The 20,990-nt window shown below is 37.5% G+C and overlaps 1 protein-coding gene across 5 annotated transcripts in view; it reads right to left on the bottom strand.

Annotated features, from left to right (window-relative positions):
* LOC143888340 (ARM repeat superfamily protein) overlaps positions 1–20,990 on the bottom strand; it is a 99,326-nt gene that overhangs the window by 18,517 nt on the left and 59,819 nt on the right. For 4 of the 5 annotated variants that reach the window (XR_013254534.1, XM_077392724.1, XM_077392723.1 and 1 more), the window contains exons 17-27: positions 19,646–19,782; positions 8,821–8,938; positions 7,752–7,874; positions 7,425–7,630; positions 7,178–7,325; positions 6,803–6,943; positions 6,620–6,706; positions 6,014–6,499; positions 5,811–5,933; positions 5,666–5,733; positions 5,534–5,585 (exon numbers count right to left, since the gene is read on the bottom strand). Coding sequence is in view for 4 of the 5 variants with exons in the window: in XM_077392724.1 (XP_077248839.1) it covers positions 5,534–5,585; positions 5,666–5,733; positions 5,811–5,933; positions 6,014–6,499; positions 6,620–6,706; positions 6,803–6,943; positions 7,178–7,325; positions 7,425–7,630; positions 7,752–7,874; positions 8,821–8,938; positions 19,646–19,782 (1,689 nt within the window). In the remaining variant the exon portion in view is untranslated. Of the gene's footprint in view, positions 1–3,047; positions 3,272–5,533; positions 5,586–5,665; positions 5,734–5,810; positions 5,934–6,013; positions 6,500–6,619; positions 6,707–6,802; positions 6,944–7,177; positions 7,326–7,424; positions 7,631–7,751; positions 7,875–8,820; positions 8,939–19,645; positions 19,783–20,990 lie in introns of those variants that run through there. The other variant, XM_077392725.1, reaches the window with a different exon arrangement.

Raw genomic sequence — 20,990 nt, 5'->3', positions numbered from 1 at the left:
AATCTATGGGATTAAAATTTTGTCTTCTTATTTCCCAACTTCAAGTCTCAAGGTATTGCTCAATCTACACTTATATATACTTAGTCAATCTCTTAGGGTGGTTTCCTTGTCTCATTTGTATTTTAGGGTGAATTAAAGGCGTGGTACATGCTACGATACATATTAGCTATCTAACCCTACCGACAACGAACCCAACCCACAAGCCCCAAGTTCTACGCAAACCTTGTACTCTGATACCACAACTGTAATGACCCAATTCCGAAATTGAGTCACTACTAGCAAAGAACCCGCTAAAAACACATAATTTTTTTTATATTAAACCCATTACCTGAATACTTAAATCATCCATGATTCTTATTCCAATAAAACTAAGAGTTCAACTACAATCATCATAACTGAAAATAAACCAAATAGAATTTATCTACTAAATGTTCCAAATATCTAAACCATGCCTAAATTCTAAAAAATTAAATTCCAATAGAATCGACGAGTAACATCGTCTTCTCTACTTTATTCGTCTCCTGAATTCTCCTACACTTTTAAATATCTTCCATGGCAAACTCTCCTACGTTCAAGTCCTCTAACCGTGGGGGAAAATATGGGTTAAAACAGCAGGTAGATAGAAAACAAGACATGTATAAACGCTCAATATCAAACAACAGTTCAAGATAAATATCTAGCAATTGAACAATAAAATAAGTTGAACAAGTACAATTATACTATAACAAATAATTTGTATAAAGTATTCACAACTAAAATAACAGAAACTGATTTAAAGGAAACAAAATATAGATTCATTTGGCATATAAACAATACAAGTGAAAGTCAATCATTTCAATTATTAATTGTTACATATTTTTAACCAAACGCACTCCGGCTCCCAACTAGCTTGGCCTTTGCCGACACGGTCGGTTCCGTGTGGTCTTATTCTGATAGACCATACCGCCTAGGGACTCGTAGTCTCCAGAGGATTCCGTCATCAACAAGGGGTTGCACGGTTCCCCCAAGTTGTATACATTTTAATTATCTTTTTCTTAATTCTGGGGATAGCTCTACGGCCTCCCATCACCCTTCCCTATTTCCTCTTTTAATAATTTCTGGTATTTCTAACTTTTTCCAAATCCTTCTATGTGATAGAAACAATAAACAATTCGACACTTCTCAAGTAAAACTCTAGTTACATTTGAAAGCATATGATATACAAATCTTCTCGGTTAACAAACGGAAATAAAAACTAGTACGAAATTATGACTACGATATCACTCCATTCCTATTGCAAGTATTGAAAATCCATACAGGACAAGTTTAGCTATCACATGCCTTGGCTTACTGAAATTACGGAGTTTGGAAGGAGTCCTAATGTGAATGTGAAAGGCGATGCACATGAAGTCAGATTTATGAGCAGAAAGTGTAAATCCCTAGTAGTCTTAGGTTCTTAAATTATAAATATTGCCCAAGTCTAGACATGTTTTACAGGTTCAAAACACACAAAAATCATATTTTTACTCCATATACACACAACTGCTTAGGTTGGAAACTTACAAAAATTTCATCTATGAAATCCTTACGCTCACACACAACTGTCGAAAACTATATAATATTTCTCTCTTTTTTTAAATACCTTATATACATGCAACTGTTGGAATTGAAAACTTATACGAAAATTTCATTTTCACAACCCTATGTACATACATCTTATGAAATCGGAATTTAAAATAAAAACTACATACAATTTCACTTTGGTAATTCATACACACAAGAAATCTGATTTAAAGAGACATTTTCCCTAAATAGTAGGACTTATATACATAAATCGATTTTTAAGAAAACCCACCACCTATGGCCTATATTCCTACTCATAATTCCGATTTTTTAAACAAAACAGTCCTTTAAGGGCTAATTATCACACGTATATTATTAGATTTTCCAAAAATAATCCCTTAGATAGATTGCTTCCCAACAACGTTTTGCGTATGGAAATATGACATCGATTTAGGTTTTAGATCAATTAACTTAAAAAGGAAAACCAAAAATAAGGTTCTTGATCTAAATGAAAACTATAAAAAAAAAAATCAAGAACCATAATTAGCAAATCCTATTTAAACAAAATCAAGAATAAAGATGGGCACCTACACCCAATTCGAACAAGAATCACTAAAATTAGAGTTTTAGGGCACTTACTCGAATTGCGAAAGTATCGCAATGGAGGAACCCAAAATCTTTTCTCTTCTTCTCCAATTTTCTTCTCTTCTCTTTTCTTTTCTTCTTCATTTTCCTCCTCTTCCTTTATCTCCTTTTCTTTCTTTCTTTCTCTCCCTCGGTTCCCTCTCACTCTCTCGGCTCTCTCTCTTAGGCGTCCCAATTTTGGACGTGAGAGGAAGGAGTCCCAAATATATATACTTTTTTTGTGAGACTAATTTCCCAAATCTTGCTAACCTTAGCCCCCCTAAAAATTCTCTATTATTCCTTATCTCATGCTTAACTTAATCTTCCTTTTTTCTTTGTATAATTAAATAAAATAAAGATTCACATCATCTTATGGGGCCCACCAAGTGACGCCCAAAACAGATGGGAAAAGGGCAAGTCGTGCGCACGCCTCCCTTCTTGGGAGTTGTGCACGATTGGAAATTAAGAATTTTCCTATATTTTAATATTTTTCTCCTTATCTCCCTCCTATATTTTCTCTTCTCTAATATTATTTAATTACTTTAATTATAACTTCACTTGTTTTTAGTTAAGTATTCCTATTTAAAAATAATTTAACCAAATCTTTTGGTTAATATCTTTTTCTTTTTAAGAATCCCTATTATTATATCCTACCCAAGTGGGCCCACTTAAGGGGGCGAGAATGGGAGGAGAGAGTGGTGTGCGCACATTCCCAATTTGGGAGGTGTGAACGCCCAATAAAAGTTGTATTTTATACACACACGTAAGAGTTTGCCCAAAATCAGGGTTTCGTTGGGAAGGAATCCCAACTTTTGGGGTCTCCACCCAAATCTCAATTTTAAAAAAAAATATTAAATAAAAAAAAAAGGAAAATTTAAGAGTGGGCGTTACATAAGCATTCTATACAAACTGTGCATGAGGTGGTGCTAGATCCCACTGTCTCTTACGGCTACAAACGATGCTTCTAAGAGGATTACAAAGGCTACTATTTACCATCTTGGTATGTTAATCTATTTGGGGTGAAATGCACTACGATATTGCACCTGCGTGCTCATCCTCCTCCACAAAGTTCTCCAAAAGCTGTTGAGAAACCGAGTGTCCCTAGCTGACGTGATTGTATACATGCAACAAAAGAGCCATCGTAGAAAATTAATCAATAAGAAAGAGTGGGTATCCCATTGATCCTGTACAAGATTCTTAGTCCCTAAATACAACTAAGAAATCAAGTCCTAAATCCAATTAAACTTGGAGTGGTAACAAAAAAGCAACAAAAACAAAGAGAACACCTTTTCATGTCTCCTCTCATGCCCATCTCAAAAGGAGCCTAAATCAGTCCGACAAAAAAAATTAAAATACGACAAATCCCACAAAATTGAAATGTTGAATCATGGGAACTATAGCCCAAATTGATTTTTTTAGTCCAATTCTTAATGTTACTGTGTTGTATCATTTATTTTTTTTTGTACATGTGGTGCCTAGACCATGGGACTTCATGGATAGAGAGTCAATCTCTTCGTGCTCCATCTACATCCTTAGTATGACCAGCACTCGCATTAAAATCAAATTTCCAATTAGGCCAAACTTCAAAGACATGTGCATTCGAGGGTTCACAAAATGATGGATGAAAAAGCACATAATTCAGCAAAGATGACATGGGTGAAAAATAGACCAACAACTCAGGCGAATGTCAGTAGTGGGCCCTACCACACTCCATTTGTCATGAAAATGGTAAGATGGGTCATTATGTTCTATGGTATTTTTAGTGGTTTTTATGTATTCTTTTATTCTTTTCGTCAAGCTTAAGTAGGTTATTGTACAGTAATTTTGGAGTGGAACTTTGGAATCTTTCAAAGTTGGAAAGTTTCTAAGATCTAAAATAGAACTTGAGTTTTCTTTGGTTACTAAAGATAGGTTCAGAGTTTAGCAAAGTTTAGAAATTTAATATAAATGATTTTTAATAGTTATAAAATTCCAAATAAAGAAGAGGTAGAAGGCTCTGTTTTTGGCAGCAAAATATAATACAGTTTCTATATCTATTTTGGGCTGTAATAAAGCAGAAATTAGACGCTATTTTGGTTGATCTAAAAGCTGAATTTAACCTCTATTTTCAATTTTTTTCCCTTTAAAAAGTCAAATTTCCATCCTTTAATTTTCAAGGTATGGCAAAGAAGGAAATACAATGAAATTAGGATCATAAAAAGAAGAGCTTAGAATTGAACTGCATAAAGCACAATTCAATTGAAATACCAAAATTTTGACGTCTTTGGGCTTCAATTTTTTCCCCTTAAAAAGTCAAATTTACATCCTTAAAAAGGAAATACAATGAAATTAGGATCATAAAAAAGAGGAGCTTAGAATTGAACTGCATAAAGCACAATTCAATTGATATAAAAATTGGTCACAAACATCATGAAAGAATCATATGGCATTAAAAAAAATCAAAATGTCAAGCAAATTGAACGGGGACATGTTAATTGCAATTTTTTTGTTGTCAATATGGGTCCTACAATCTAGGGGTGCAACTTGGGTCGGGTTTTACCCGACCCGCATCGACCCAACCCGAAAACAACATGGTTCAGGTTTAGAAATCATGGGTCTTGGGTAGGGTCGGGTTTTAGTTTAAAAACCCGGCTCAATCTTGCGTAGGGTCGAGTTTAAAGAAAAAAAACCCGAAACCAAACCCGACTTATGTAGGTGTACTATGACATTTCTAATTATCTCTTGAATAACAAAGCAAATTATTTTTCAATATATTGATATAATTGTTCTCATTGAGGTGATCATGTTTGTGATGTGGAAATATAGTTTCCTTCTTAAATTTATACACTTGATTACATAAATTTAGAGATTTTTGGTGTGAAGTTGTGTTTCTTTTTCTACAATGCGTCAACGTGAAAAAACCCGACCTGACCCAACCCGAGAATTATCATGGGTAGCGCCGGGTTTGAGAATCGTGGGTTTTCCTGGAAAAAACCCAGCCCGACCCGACCCGAGATACTTCTAGGGTAGGGTAGGGTTCTTCAAAACCCGACCCGCCCGACCTGAGCTGCACCCCTACTACAATCCCTATCCCATAGACCTCGTATCTTTACAACCAGGACATAGATTTGCAATTAAGATATGTGGAAAATTCCCCCGAGATACTTCTAGCGTAGGGTAGGGTTCTTCAAAACCCGACCCGCCCGACCCGAGCTGCACCCCTACTACAATCCCTATCCCATAGACCCCGTATCTTTACAACCAGGACATAGATTTGCAATTAAGATATGTGGAAAATTCCCATTGTGTAGAAAAATTAAATACTGAGGAATTACATGCATCAAAATAACCACATTACGTTCTGCCAAATTGTAATGAAGGAATTTACCTTGTGTGTACTGTTTTGAGAATCAAACTCATGTATAGTGCCAGACTGGAAACTGCAGAAATCCAAGCTTAAAATTATGATTGCCACGACAGAATTTTCAGAATTTTAGCTGTTTACACTATTGAACCTCACCACTTGTCAATTGGGGACCATAATTTGATTCGATGTCCAACTAACACCTCACTCATATCTCCAAGCACCTTTTCATTTGATGAGCCACAATCAGCAAAGATAAACGAATGCTGAACACTTTGAAAATAAACAAATATCCACGTACCTTTGAGTTGCGATGGGTTTCAGGATCGTGCTTTGAAAAATGAGTTGGCTCAGTAGGACTAATGCTGTTTGAAAAATTAGTTGGTTCGGCAACCAAAGACCCACTACTTATAATTTCTACTTCCTGTTTGAAAAATTAGTTGGTTCAGCAACCAAAGAGCAACTACTTAAATTAGTTGGTTAAGCAACCAAATATTCACATACCTTGGAGTTGCGATGGGTTTCAACACCGTGCTTTGAAAAATCAGTTGGTTCAGAAGGACTTGTGCTGTTTGAAAAATTAGTTAGTTCGGCAACCAAAGAGCTACTACTTATAATCTCTACTTCCTTGGTTGCAACTTGTGAACTTGAATGTGATGGTTTTGTAACTACAGATCCACAAGAAGAAAGTTGGTCTTTTCCAGGACCGGATTCAGCGCTGTTCGGAGCCCCATGTTTGAGCTCATAGATAGAACCCTCGAGAGGTAGTTCCACCGATTGAGAAGTCGTAGCCAACAACACGGGCTTATTTTTTCCTCCGGTATTGAGTTGCTGCCTTACTGCTTTCCGGGCTTCCTTTCCAAAGACATCAGAATTGTCCCTTTCTTCTCTTGTTTTCTTTGGCAAATACTTTGTACCATTCTTTATAACAGCCGAGTGTGTCGAATCGTCTTGTAACTTCCTACTACGTTTAGTATGAGGGCTAGTGGGCTGATACATGATAAAGAAAGATATCAATAGCATATTAGCCCCAGCAGATAAGTTGTCTAGGCCATCACAATTCAACAGTAAACAAAATAACCACTGAATAAGGCAAAAGAAAAAACCTACCCGAACACTATTTGGTTCAAACATATGAAGGAGCATCTCAATGGAACTTCTGTCGAAGGAACAAACGGTACGAAAATTCAAATTTTCCTACACATAGCCAATAAAGAGAAACTAAGACTTCAGGGTAATAGAATCATTGCAGCTTACACATACCTAGTATTTGATATCAGCTAGATAACTTGCCTCTTCATTTTCAGTATCACAACTAACTTTATAGAATGATGATGGAAGAAAAACCATCCGGGCAGTATGAGATAAAGACTTGAATTTATCACTCAGTGCCTTTACGATGAGCACACCAATGTCTGAAAGAATATGCAGCTTCTGTGGCAGAAAGCAGAATTAACTGAATAACTTGTTTCACGGAAGGAAAAAAGGAAAGAGATGAAAACACTAGGGGTGCAACTCGGGCTGATTTTTTGGAATTCAGTTGAGATTTTACCATACAATTGGGTTGGGTTCGGGTTGATTCCAATTCATTTTATAGCAAAAGTTGAACCCGAACCGACCCAAGTTGTACCCCCAGAAAATACCTTATATGAGATAAACAGCACTTACAGGAGTCATACAAACATCAACAGCATCCTTAGCCTTCTTAATAGCACGAAATATACTTAATATATATGATATAGTGTCATCGACATCATTTTTCTTGTGATCAACAATGGCAGGATTCACCAAGGCTTGTAACATGACAACAAGTGGCCTGAAGGGAAAAAATGCATAGAAGGTTAACACAGAACAAAATGTAGGTAAATATCATATGGGAATTTACTGTTGGCTATAGAAATTTATTTTAAACTACCTGCAAAACCTAGCATAAGCATCATTATCTGGAGTGTCTCCTGAAGGAAAACCAACATCATGAGCAAGAACATGGATCAAGAAAACCAAAATATATTCCGGGTAGTTCATCATTGTTTCTCCTTCTGAATCATCTACTGCACGGGTTTGGCGGATTCGAGCTTCTCGGCCGTACTCTTTAATAAATTCTGCTAGGTACTTCATGGACTAGGACAGATAAAAAAGAGCAAAAGCCATAAAATGACTAAGTTAGAACCATTTACTGAGAGGAAACAGCACAAAGACAACATGGAAAATAAATTGCTCAAAAGACGGCATTGGCTCGTACATCTATGAGGCAGTCAGAGGCAGTGAATGCAAATGCACAAGCATATCTGTTTGGGATAGCACGCTCCTTCAAAACCTTATTTAATTTTCCGAGAAAAGATCTGCGTATGACAGGAGAAGGATCCTGGAATATTGCAAAAGAAAATAATAGTTACTGTAATAAGTACAATAAGCAGTAAAAGAATGAGAAGAAGCCTAATAGGTATATCATATCACAAAACTCCACAATGAATCCACTGAAACAAGGGAACCTTTTCTTACAAAGAGAGTGAGAGAGTGAGAGAGAGGGGGGGGGGGGGGGGGGGGGGTGGCATGCTTACAAAGAGTAACCTTTTCATAAGTAGACAATGGAAATCTTTTTTTATTTTTTTCAAAAGTTAGTTGACAATGGAAATCTCTGATGAAATAACTGGCTCACAAGATAATTTACAATCGGCTCATAGATACAGTTATTACAATCAGCTCATAGATACAGTTATTTTGATACATTCAGTTAATCACGATAATTTATAGGGATTTGATAGCGTCCATCGCAGAAGGCATTTCGCGGACCAGCTGTTGCATGTGAGAGCAGCCACAAGCATAACTTCCCCTCCATAAAATTGAACAATAATAATTACAATAATTTTAATAAGGTAATGACTTGTGGCAAAGGAAATGGGATTGGCTTTTTGGTAGAAAATAACTATGACCAATTGTTATACTGCAGAAAAGGAAGAACTAAAATCGTCAGGAGGACTTTACAGTTGCACAGGAATCAGATCAAAGATTAGTACATAATGAACTTTTAAAATACAAATGAGGCATAGCAGATACAAACATACTGGACATTCTGGAGCTATACTTTCCAAACAATACTAAGAACATGAAATGGGGGAAGCAATCTTCAAGGAATATTTAAAGTAACGTCAAGATATACTTCTATACAACATGTAAAAGGCCTTACGAATGGAATAAAAAAATACAGGAAAATCAAAACTAAATGACTTCGATCTACAACTGAACAAACTCCATTTTTATTTTGGTTATCAAGAGATAATGGGCAACATGAACGAAAATAGCTCGCATACCCTGGCCTTCAGCACTGTTAAATGAAAAATCTGAGGGGAAATATGCAAATCCCATCTTCTAGCAAGCCGGAGGACAGACTTTGCAGCAGCTAATCGGACGTGAGCCTTATCAATTTCACTGAAAATAATAGAATATCCACAAAGAAAAAAAAGTAGCTTAAATTTCAACCAGTACTTACGCATAAGAAGCATAGAAATGGGAAAAAGCATAGAAAAGTTATGGGAAATATCTACAACATAGGCTGAATAACACAAGCAGTAAGAGCAAGAAACTTAAAATATGATCTCAGAATGCCAAACCATTTCATTATATAAGAGATATGTGCTTTATATAGCGTAGGTATGAAATGCCTTCAGCAACTTGCAAGTCTAAGTTGGATTCACAGATTAAAAGAACAAATTAGTAGTAGAAAACAGAGTTTGGGCAGTGAAAAATATGTCACGGGGGAATGTATCCCATTGGCTCATAACAAATTGACTGCCTCATACAGAAATTATAAATAGATTTGATGTGAGGATGTCTTGTATTCTAACAGTGATACAACACCCTGACGGACTAATGTGCGAGACACACGTGTGGGTCGAGCACTCGAGCTATGTTTTCTTGATGCAGTGGCAATGATATATAAGCCACATATTAGGGTTATGGGTAAGAGGTATGCTTTGAGTTTTCTTGGCCAAGAAGAAGAAGAGTTTGTAACCCTAAACTGAAATAGTGAAACTCTTCTCCCATGGGCATAGGAACACTTCCGAACCACGTAGACCCTGCATTCTTTCTTGTGTGATTGTGTTTCTTTGCATCTCTTCTTGAGATAGACTAAAACATGCATATACCAGATTTTTCTTAAGGAATCCCATACCTATGGATGGCATCAGATAGGCTTCAAGCGAAACGTCAATTCTATTCAATATTCAAAAGTCCCTTACAATGCTTTCATAAGACGTATTTATAAGAAAATAAACCCTAGAAGATAACTTAAGACCTAAGCAACTAATCTCAACCATTCATCTAATCCAAAGTAAACTAAATAAAGTTTAAAACTTACCTAGAATAGTAATCCCGTAATAGACCTATACCATTTTCTAAAAGCACCCATAACTTGCTCAAATCACATCCAAATCATGTGATCTTGGGCTCATGAGATGCAATTGGAAAATCTTTCTAATAATACCATAAACACGCCAATTGGATGAAATTTGATGCCTAAAAAGTAGGCTACAAATAAAATGACGAAATAGGAGATAAATAATTAAAAAAGGAAGCCCATGTCTGTGGCCCATGCTAGAGTCTCCACCATCAATCTCGTCCACGTCTGCGTTTGTAAACCTTGAATTCTTTCGCATTGTTAATGACCCCATCTCCTAATCGAAAATCTAGTCCCTTTTGCAGTTGTAATCGGCATCAATCTTTAGCTCATTAGGACTATGATTTTATGACTAGAGAAAGGAGGTGTTGACAATCTTTTTTTACGAAAATGATCGTCCTTAAGACGAAGGACAAAGCCCCTCTGCTTTTCTTATTTTGTAAATGGGTGCCCAGTTGGGAAGCTCCCAACGGGTGAATAGAGGTTGAAGGAGCAGCATCATGGGCAAAGGGAGCAGGAGTATCAGTTTAGAAGAAAATGATGAGAAGACGGTGGTTGTTAGGCTATTTTCTAACAGTCTCGTTTTAGCCCCACTTGCCACATGGATCTGATCGAGTCCAATCGCCCAACCAGAGACCACGAGTTTGGCCTATCAGGATTGACCCCATGGAGACTGGATGGTTCTAATCCCACGGTCCATCAAACCTTGTTTGGGTACTAACCAAGAAAACATAAACTATTGCTTTTTTGGAGAACTTTACAGAATCTCCAATTTGTGGATCCGTGCCCAGTATGTAGTAGAAGGGATCTTCAACGGGTGGCTCATGATAAAGAATTGATGGTGGGACAACACTAATGCTAGTGATTTTGGTTCTCCCTCCCTCCCTCCCTCCCTCCCTCCCTCCCTGCTCGACGCGAGGATGATAAAAAGTTTAACACCTCTTATTCTTATTATTTATTCAAAATGAAAAAAAAAAAAAAAAAAAAAAAAAAATGAAAAAATGAAACGGTTGTGATGTCTGTTTGGCATGGGACATAAACCATTTAGGTCGCCTCGGGATAGCCTAAAAAGTCAAAGGCCACAATTTCTTATTTCTTTTGTAAAAGTCTCTTTTTTTCATGAATTTAATGTCAAAATTTATGACACGCCTGACTTGGCCGTGGCGGCAACCAAGTGCCTGGTTGAGTCAACCCCTTCTTTTCCTTTTCCCTGCCAAGCACTTTCATTAAATTTTTATGTATGGCATGCTTTTCTAATTTAGTACTATTTCCATCCCTATTTATTATGTGGTTCTATTGGTAAATTATGATGCAACGGCCTTTTACTTTGTTTTTAAAGCATCAGAAATCCAATTGACTATTTCACTCATGTTATGAAATTCCAAATCGTGTCTTATTTCCTTAAGATACTCCATAGTAGGATCAGGATTCAAATTGGTTTCCATGTTGAACTTTTGATATCAAACAAAGGTGGGGGCGTGCCTCTTTAATGATCCCCGAAATTACCACAAGAAATTCCTATTGAATATAAATCCATGTATCCATATATCTCTTATAGGTTGCCTGACCTATTCTTGCTAGAATGATATTGCTCAAGTCTAACTAGGCTCATGTTGTTTCGAGTCATTTGACAAACATGACTTAATCGTGGCCTTTTGGAGGTTCTTGATTTTATATCCATGACCTTTGGCTGCTCGATTCTCTAGTCTTTCTAATTTTTCTGAATCTTTTTGTGTGATTATTTGATTTTGATTTCTTGTAGGAAACAATTACGTGATAAGTCTGTTAAATACTTTGATTTATGTTCATTGGATATGAACTTTCTATAAAGGTTGTAGAAGTTGCATGCTTGCATTGACCCACAAATTGCAAAAGCTTTTGTCCATGGATGTAACATTGGCTTCTTTTCTAAGGAGGAGTTTTTTCTGAGCCTCACTCCTGAAGGGAAGTATGAATTTGTTGAGGTGAGGAATGCTCAGGTCATTATGAGGAATGAATCTGCTTTAGAACTTAGTGTGATTATGTCAAGTGGGCCTCAAGGCAGTGAGCTGATCTAACGTACAAATGAATTAGTGATGCTTGTGAGACAAGAGCAATGTATGAACAGTTGAACCTGTGGTTGATCTAGGGTTGCTTCTAATTTTAATTTTGTTACTTTGTTTTTTTTTTTCAATTTATTTATTTTTTGCTTCTAGTTCATAACCTGATTTACCCTTTATCAGAAGAGAAAAATTATCTCGTCGTTCCCATCGAACTAATTAGAATATGTTCTATTCATATCTTATAGCATTTTCCTTACGCTCAAGAACCTTTGAGTTAGGTAGAGGAGAGTGCACATCTTGAGTGGAAGAAATCGATAATAAAGGAGAGGAAAGATTTGAAAAAGTATACATAAGCGACTGTATGTGGGTACGTACGTGATGTGTTAGTTGTTAAAATCTAAAGGTACCATGGTCGACGGCGTAGGGGATCGCTCAAACCTACGAGGTTGACAATCTCAAAATATTTGCCCTCATAGCCAAATTGAGCTATATAAGAGAGATTTTCAGCCAACAAATTTAGACTCTTTACCAACTAGATGCAAAGCTGCTTTTCTTAGTAGAGGCCACTAAGAGAAAATATACATGATTTTAGTCATCAAAATAGTTCCTAGAAATTGTGATGGCCACATTGTAGAAAGGTATTTTTATCTCTAAGCACAAGTATGTTCACAACTTTCTACTGGAAACTTAGTTGGGGATACTAGCAACTTTTCCATGTAATAGAATCATTAGGGTCAGATGAGGAGCGATTGGACTAACTCAAACTATATCTGAGGTCACTACTAGACTTCATTGTAAATAGACTTGATCTGGTATATGTGGTAGTGGTTTGTCAGTTCATGCATATGCCTTGATTTTCTAACCTCAAAACTCTTAACTAGACTTGAGGTATCAGAAATCATCCATAGGTTTGGGATTCTGTAAGAAAAATTGGGTATCTACATATTTTAGCATATCTATAGTTCTCAATGCTTTCTTTTGGAATGTTTTCAAGCTCAAGGGATGGGGAAAAGGTTTGTAGGTTGAAGAAAGCCATGACCCAGACAATCACTTAGGGCTTATTCTGAGACATTTAGTGAGTTCGTGTTTTTTTAATGACATTTAGTGAGTTTGTGTTATAACATGGATTTCAGATAGACAACCTAGACTTACTAAATAGTCAATTAGGGAATAAAAAAGTACCATGGTTTTACTTTTATTAGGAATTTATAACAACATTTGAGTTGTGACTTTTATATCGATGATTTTAGTCCCCAAAATAGTTCCTAGAAATTGAGATGGACAGATTGAAGAAAGGAATTTTTGTCTTCAAGCACAAGAATGTTCACAACTCTCTACAGGAAACATAGCTGGAGTAAGACCAACTCTCCCTTGTAATAGCCTCATTATCTAGGATCAAATGAAGAGCTTATTGGACGACCCCAGATGATATCTAATGTCGGTAGTGATAGTGGACTTCATTGTATGTGGCATGCTTGGTTTGTCAGTGTTTGTCAGTTCAGTCATATGCTTTGATTTACTCACAGATGGGGACATCAACATGGGCGTGGATTTAAGGTTTACAAGTGCAGACGTGGACGAGACTAATGGCGGAGACTCTAGCATGGGCCACAGACATGGGCATCTTTTTTATTATTTACTTTCTATTTTCGTCATTTTATTTCTAGCCTACTTCTTAGGCATCAAATCTCATCCGTTTGGCGTGTTTTTGGTATTATTAGAAAGATTTTTCAATTACTTATCTAATGAGCCCAAGATCACATGATTTGGATGTGTTTTGAGCAAGTTATGAGTGTTTTTAGGAAGTGGTGTAGGTCTATTACGGGATTATTATTTTTGGTAAGTTTTTAACTTTATTTAGATTAGATGAATGGTTGAGATTAGTTGCTTAGGTTTTAAGTTATCTTCTAGGGTTTTTTTTCTTATAAATGCATCTTGTGAAAACAATGTAAGGGATTTTTTGAATATTGAATAAGAATTGACGTTTTGCTTGAAGCCAAAAATTTGGGCTTTCTTCTTCTCTCTTCTTCATGTGGTTTGGAACCATCTTCTCTCATCTCTTCTTCATGGGATTTTTTTTCAATCAAATCAGCACAAACAAGGTTAGTAAATAAAATTTTCTATTTTCTTTGTTCTTGAACCCTAAAACTAGAAAAACTCAAAATCCATAGATGTCCCTTGTTCTTTAAGATCTTGTTTTGAGATTTTGAGGGATTGTTTAAGTGATTAAACCTCACCTAAAACTTACAAGAATATCAAATTTCAAACCTTGTTGAACCCTATTGCAAGTTCTTAACCTTTTCAAGCCTAGAAACCCGTTTTAAAGATCCATAGCCTAAACCTACCATCAAATTAGAACCTAAACCTATCTTTCTTTTACCTACCTAAACCCTTAGCTAAGATCTAGACAGCAGTTTCCTTCAATTTCTAGATTTGCAGAAATTACCAAAATACCCATATGGCCTAAATCTGGATTGTTTTGACCCAATTCCTGCTGCTGGACATTTTTTTTTGTTTTTCTTCATTGATTATTATTAATTTCTCATGCTTTTGTTACATCTAATTGATAGGTCTTACATTATCTTTTGGTTCTTTTAATTGGTTGCATGCGTAGGCCTAGTTTCGGACTAATCCTTCTATTATCAATTCATCTTATTAATATTTATCGCTTTGATTGATTTGTAAAAGGTTTAGTTTATGCTTAATTATGATTTTTACAATTATTAATGCTATTTAGGTCTCATTATTGCTGCTATCCATAGATTAATTAAGCGTTAATTCAGCACTAGGTTAGTTGTTAAGTGTTCTTTTAATTTTCCATGCAAGCCCTAAATTGTCCTAAAGTCTTAATCCCATTAGGAGTATAAGATTTTCCCTAAATTAGGTATTGTCATGCATCACTCACCCTTGGAACCATCCGTCTCATCTTCTCTCTTCTTCTCTACTATCTGCACAAGACTAGTACATCAATCTTTTCAGTTGCTTTTGTGTTTCGAACCCTAAAGTTTTTTTTTTTTGAAGAATGACGAATTTTATTGATATGATAAGTAGCCAAGCCGAACAAACCTAAAATCTGAGATAACACACCAAAGTAAACAATTACAGTTACATGTCCTTTCCTTCCCTGCTTCCTATCGGTGATAACTTATCAAATATAGCTCAAACTGCAACCCTCTGCGCCTTGAAGCCTTGCCTTAACCCTTAACCCATTCCCTTTAAAACAGACAAACTTAAGAACAACTCAGTAGAGTAAACACCATACTCCTGGAGATGAAGTAGCAGATGAATAGTATCCAGATTAAGTCTAGTTTAGGCGAAAGACATAATCTCTCAAGCCAAACCTTTGAATCTGTAGTTCCTCTGGAAATAGGTTGAATACATTCTCTTAGCTATGTAACCATGACACTCATCCCTCTAAATTCAAAAACTATAACTCTTCTCCCCAATTTTCCAAAATTTACACATTTAACAAAACTACGTGGTAGCTTAGAAAAAACTCTCCTCAAACAGCTTTGCCAAGGCCCGGGAGCAAATTCTCTTGAGCCAAACGAGAGTTCTAAAATCCTGAATTCACACCAGGTGATTGTGAAAGTTCTAAGTTGGAAAGGGATCTCATTGCTTAAAGCCCCTCCCCAACCTTCTTTTCAACCTATTTTGCTCTTTCCTCTTTTTCTTCCAAGTCTCTTGCCGCCATAGCCAGGAACATGTCTTTAGTCGCCCCCAAGTCTTCATCATATCCAATCCCAAAGACATCACCCATTGTTAACAAATCATCAAATTCTTCCGACAACGATCCTCGACTCTCAGATTCTCCTGAACTATCAGCCATCAGTTTACCTTTACCTTTAGTATCCCTACTAGGCCCTAGATGCTCCCCGACTTGTCGGTCTACTTCCAGTCCTAACGTGTCCAGGGGAGCAACGGGCTCATCAACCGGGCTGCCCCGCCTTTTCTCCAGGTCCCTAATTACCGCACTCCTCCCAGAGACGCCTACGAGAGCGCCTTTCCTCTTCTAATATTTTAATGAAGATGGGGAGTTCGAGGAGGGGCATATGCAGTTCCTAGTCATTTGTCGTCTCAGAGGAGTTAGTCGTTACCTGTACTGCTGCTAGAATCATTCCTTAGTTGGGCCCATCACTTTTTTGGCTGGCTAAGGGAAACCTCACATGGGGTGGGTGATTCCTTCCTGGCCAGCTTTTCGTTATAGCTTTTCGTCTTTCAGAAGGTCTAGATCTCCAGCCTCAAATGTAAAGTCCTGGGCATTCCAAATGTTGCCAACCTGGTTCACTTCCTTCCCTGTCATAGCTAGATCGGTGAGGTTGTCGAAATCTTGAAGGATCTGTTGAGAGTCGAAAACGAGTTTTCTCTTCCTGTAATGCCTTTGAATTTTCTTTTAAAAACAGAGAGACCACCTCGAGTAGCTAGCAACCGTGCTTCCTGTTAGTACCTCTACGTGGTGTATTACCTTTCCCAATACGTAGACACTTCTCCTTAGAAAATCCGTTTTTTTATTTTTAAGGCCTTTTTCTCCTTTGCCAACTTCAGTGTACAACTGTCAGCAATATCTTTTCGGTGAGCCTTTCCTGTCTCTCCACGTGCTACAACATTTAATGATTTCATCATCGTCCCTTCTCCAAGCTGACCCCACTTCCCATACACAGCAGCGACTCTGCTCTCTGACAATCTAGACGAATTGTTGTCTGCTTGAACAGGCGAGAAGTTGGGCAATTCAACATTCAAAGAGGGGCCCACTAACGGCTCCCTGCCATTATCACAACCCTCGGGATTACCATTTGCCACCTTTTCAGGTGGAACAACCATCGCCAGCGATTCATTGTCGGAGGTCTGCAAACCGGGGCCCTCAAAAGAAGCCGAATTATCTTTACTACTTGATTCCCCCATTATCGACATCGCCAGGCTATTAATAGTTTAATACTATTCTTGGAGATCACCTTAACTCCTACTGAATAAATGGAGTCTACTCTTAGGTTGATAAAAGAAGGGATAGATTTCCAAAGGGGAGTCATGACCAAAGCCGAGGCAAAAGTCATACAATGGTCGTGGTTGCCAAAGAGTTGAGGGAGTTTGAATCACCTGGCCCAGGTGCTGACCAAGGATCTCCACAGTTGACGTGAACCAAGCATGGAGGGGGATATCATAGAATCTAATCCTTATGGTTCTAGCACCCATGTTATATGACGGGAACAAATCTGAAGAGAAGAGAGATATCCCCCCAGGGCATCACCTCCACGCCTAATAATGGAAGTCGCCTGGGATTCTGACTCAAAGCAAAACAAGATATCCACTGAGTTGATGGAATAAGGCTTTTGCAGCTCAGATAGACCCCAACATCTTTTAGCCCACACCCAAACATCTTCCAACAGCCAAGATCCAGATTTCAAGCTCCCAGTGAGGCAACTCTTAAGATTCTTTTTTCTTTCCTCCACCAGGCTGACTGGAATATCAAGAGCCGGAATGACATCATGTACAGCAACCTGAGAGGGACCAACTTTAGGCCTCCAAACCATTGCTGGAGCGCACTTAATCTTAGAACCTGAGCATTTCCTACAGACATGACGAGAGCAAACAATTTTATAATGGCACTTCGAACACATCCAATCGCTGCCATTCGAGGGCACACGTCGATTAAACTCAGTAGCTCTACGGCAAGGGACTCTTCTGGCCCCAAATTCTAATCTTCTCACTTTGGAATCCCTATCCTCAATGCTTCCTAGAGACCCCAAATGGGGTCTGGGGGGGGGGGGGGCATTGGGGTCTGACCAGATTGTCTCCTTGTCCAAACAAACTTAAAGTCCTCCAGCAACAAATATTAAGAATCCCCGGAGATTCAAACACTTCCAATGCGTGATACCGAGACTCAATTAAATTTAAAAAGTGCCCCACAAGATGGTCAAGATTAAGGCCACACGAACAGGTAAGAGAATCCAACGGAAAGCCAGAAACAGGGCCCACCAGAGGGAGAATCCGGCGGCTTCTAAAGACATCCCTAATGGTCATTTCGGCTTTACGATTACCTTCTTTCTTTCTTGTTGTAGGAGATCTCCTTAGATTCGACCAATGGATCAACTATGCAATTACGGCTGGGGCTGAAAAGCTTTAACTTGACTTGACCTACCTTAATGGTTATGACCATAGAAGCAGGAAACGTCCCTGGGGAATGGGAAACGCATTTCCGAAACGGATACGATATGGATATTAAAAAGTTGTGAAACGCCTGTGAAACGTCGGGGAAACGCCTGTGAAACGCACGTGAAACGTATGTGAAACTCGTGTGAAACGTATGTGAAACGTGTTTCCTAAAAAAGAGAAACGCGTTTCCCCTGTTTTTAAGTTAAAGCATCTGTAATTTCTGTGTTTTAGGAAATGAATTTTCTGGAAAAAGTTTTACGCGTTTCCCTTGCGTTTCCCAAGACATTTCCCTTGCGTTTCACATGTGTTTCTCTATCGTTTCCCGTTTCACGTTTCCCCTTTGATTTTTTTCCACGCATTTCACGTTTCCGTTTCACGTACCGTTTCCCGTTTCCGTTTCCCGAGCTGGTAACTATGGTTATGACCCAGATGATAAATGATATACTTTTCCTTTTCGGTTTCTTTGTTGCAGTTGTTTCGAACCCTAAAGTTGAAAAAACCAAAATCCATACATCATGTTTGTTCTTCAAGATCTCAATCTAAGATTTTGAGTAATTGATTTGTGATTAAAGCTCAGCTAAAACACTCAAGATCCCTTAACCTAAACCCATTTTTAGCCTAGTTGAGATTTTCACCCTTTTCAAGCCCTAAAACTAGTTTTTGAGAGCCCTAGCCTAAACCTACCATCAAAACCCCTCCCTAAACCCTAGATTTACATCCTTTTACCTTTCTAGATCATAACTATAATCTGGACAGCAGTATAACCCGAAAATTCCAGATCTGTAAAATTACCGAAATACCCTTTTAGTCTAAACCTGGACTGCTTTGAACCCCTCACTATTGTTGATAATTTTTCTGATGTTCTTCACTGATTATTAGTATTTTCATGCTTGTTTACATCCTACTTCATTGGTACTTGCAGTAGCTTTTAGTTCAAAATTGGTTGCATACGTAAAACCTAGTTTAGGAATAATTTTGCTATTAACAATCCACCTTGAGGATCTTTTACCTATTGATTAATTTGCGTAAGTTTTATTTCTTATTAATCGTGAATTTCCTAATTATTGAAAGCATTTAACGTCTCATTATTGCTGCTGCCCCGTAATAAAATTAGAGCCAAATCAGCCCTAGGTTAGTTCTTTAGGTGTTTGAGCCTTCCGTGTTAACCCTAAATCTTTCTTCAAGCCTTTATCCCATTGGGAGTGTAGGAGTCTCCCTAAATTAGGTATTGCCCTGCATCACTAGGCCAAAACCTGCAGTGTTGTGGACTCACTAAAGGGTCAGTCAGTCCCAAACTCATTGACTCAGCCGAGTTTCGAGCTCAGCCGACGACTTTCAAGGCACTGCTTCAACAGAAACATAAAAGGATAAAGTGGTCTAGAATTTAGCAAACTGGATTCCTAACAATGACTTGCGAATGATGCTTTGAAAACATTCGTTAGCAATGTAAATGAAAGTTGACAATTTGTTGAATCACCAAGAGGAATAATTGAATCACAAACTCAAAACATTAATCTATCCAGGCCACTTAACAATTTTAAAACATACCTCAACATAATACCATCTGAAATGTCGTGTTCAGAAAGTAGCCTTAACAAAATGTTCAAGGGCACCTTAATTTTATGTCTGACATGAGTTATTCGATGAGGCAAATAACTCTTGACAAGTGTTTTCAGTCCATAGATCTGCAAAGGAAATACCATAGGAGCACATAATAAGCCGCGGCATGCAAGAGAATGTCACACATCTGGAGGAATGTATAATACATATATATATATATATATATATATATATATATATATATATATATATGCGTATATTATGCATATATACAAACAAGTAAAAAGGAACCAAACAAAACCATCTTATACAAAGGACGAAAATTTTGGCAGGTGTACAAAGCATGAAAGTAAAAGCTTTAGTGATGTCTATCTTGTAAGTGAGAACAGTGTCCTAGCTGTAAATTCAAGTCAATAATATAAAATAAATGCTTGAATGCAACTTGTTTGCCATAGAATTAGTAATAAAGCAAGAAGTAGACTGACCAAGTAAGCGAGATTAAATAAAATTTCCACTGCTAAGAGCTCATATAAATAATTAAAGGATGTCATGTAGTCCCAAAAACAAAATAAAGATGAACATAGCTACAAACATAATAATTCATTTGAAAGATAACAAGAATAGATTTTTATCGAAGCAACAACAACGCAGTACAAAAAGTGGGGAAGAGATGATCCCAACAGACAAAAAGACAACAAAAAATTAAACTACAATGGAAAGGTTTGCCAAAACACTAGTAATAAAATCTCTCAAAAAGGTCCCCAATCGTCACAAGTCCGGCATATTGGCTTTGAAACTTCAGATTAGACAAAAGGAATCTTTGATTAATACTGGGGAAAGTGTGGGAATGACTGGAAGTCACTTACATGATGCTCTAATCAATCCACTCCTTCCTTCGCCAAGGCAAAATGGTTTATAGTACGTTTTCAACACTCCTCGGGATGTTCTTGAACGAGGGGGACGATTTTTTACTGAGATAAAATATTTCAAGAAAGAAAAATACAATAGCAGCAAAGGTTGCCAAAACAAAAACCTAATCACTTCTTCCTCCACCAGGTTGTCCGGGATGTCTTTGACTCCTCACAATGTGCTTGAACAAGGGAGACAATTACCTACTAAGAATACCGATAATAAACTTAGCTAACCTCCTTGGACCCAGGCTCGAATCTCCAAATCCAAGCATATGCATCGAATGAATGTTACCAATATGATAAACATCAAACTGTAGTCTGATAAGAGTTGAAAACATCCCTTAATTTGTCTTGTTCTCCCACCCCACCATACTCCTCCGAAATCGGCCAGACCAAAATACCTTTAGAGCTTCAAATCTTAG

The sequence above is a fragment of the Tasmannia lanceolata genome, unplaced genomic scaffold, assembly GCF_043159265.1.
Source record: "Tasmannia lanceolata isolate RefF3 unplaced genomic scaffold, GAP_Taslan_0.1 ptg000012l, whole genome shotgun sequence".
NCBI lineage: Eukaryota > Viridiplantae > Streptophyta > Magnoliopsida > Canellales > Winteraceae > Tasmannia > Tasmannia lanceolata.
The sequence above is the reverse complement of the archived record's forward strand: the minus strand, read 5'-3'. Positions and strand labels throughout refer to the sequence as shown.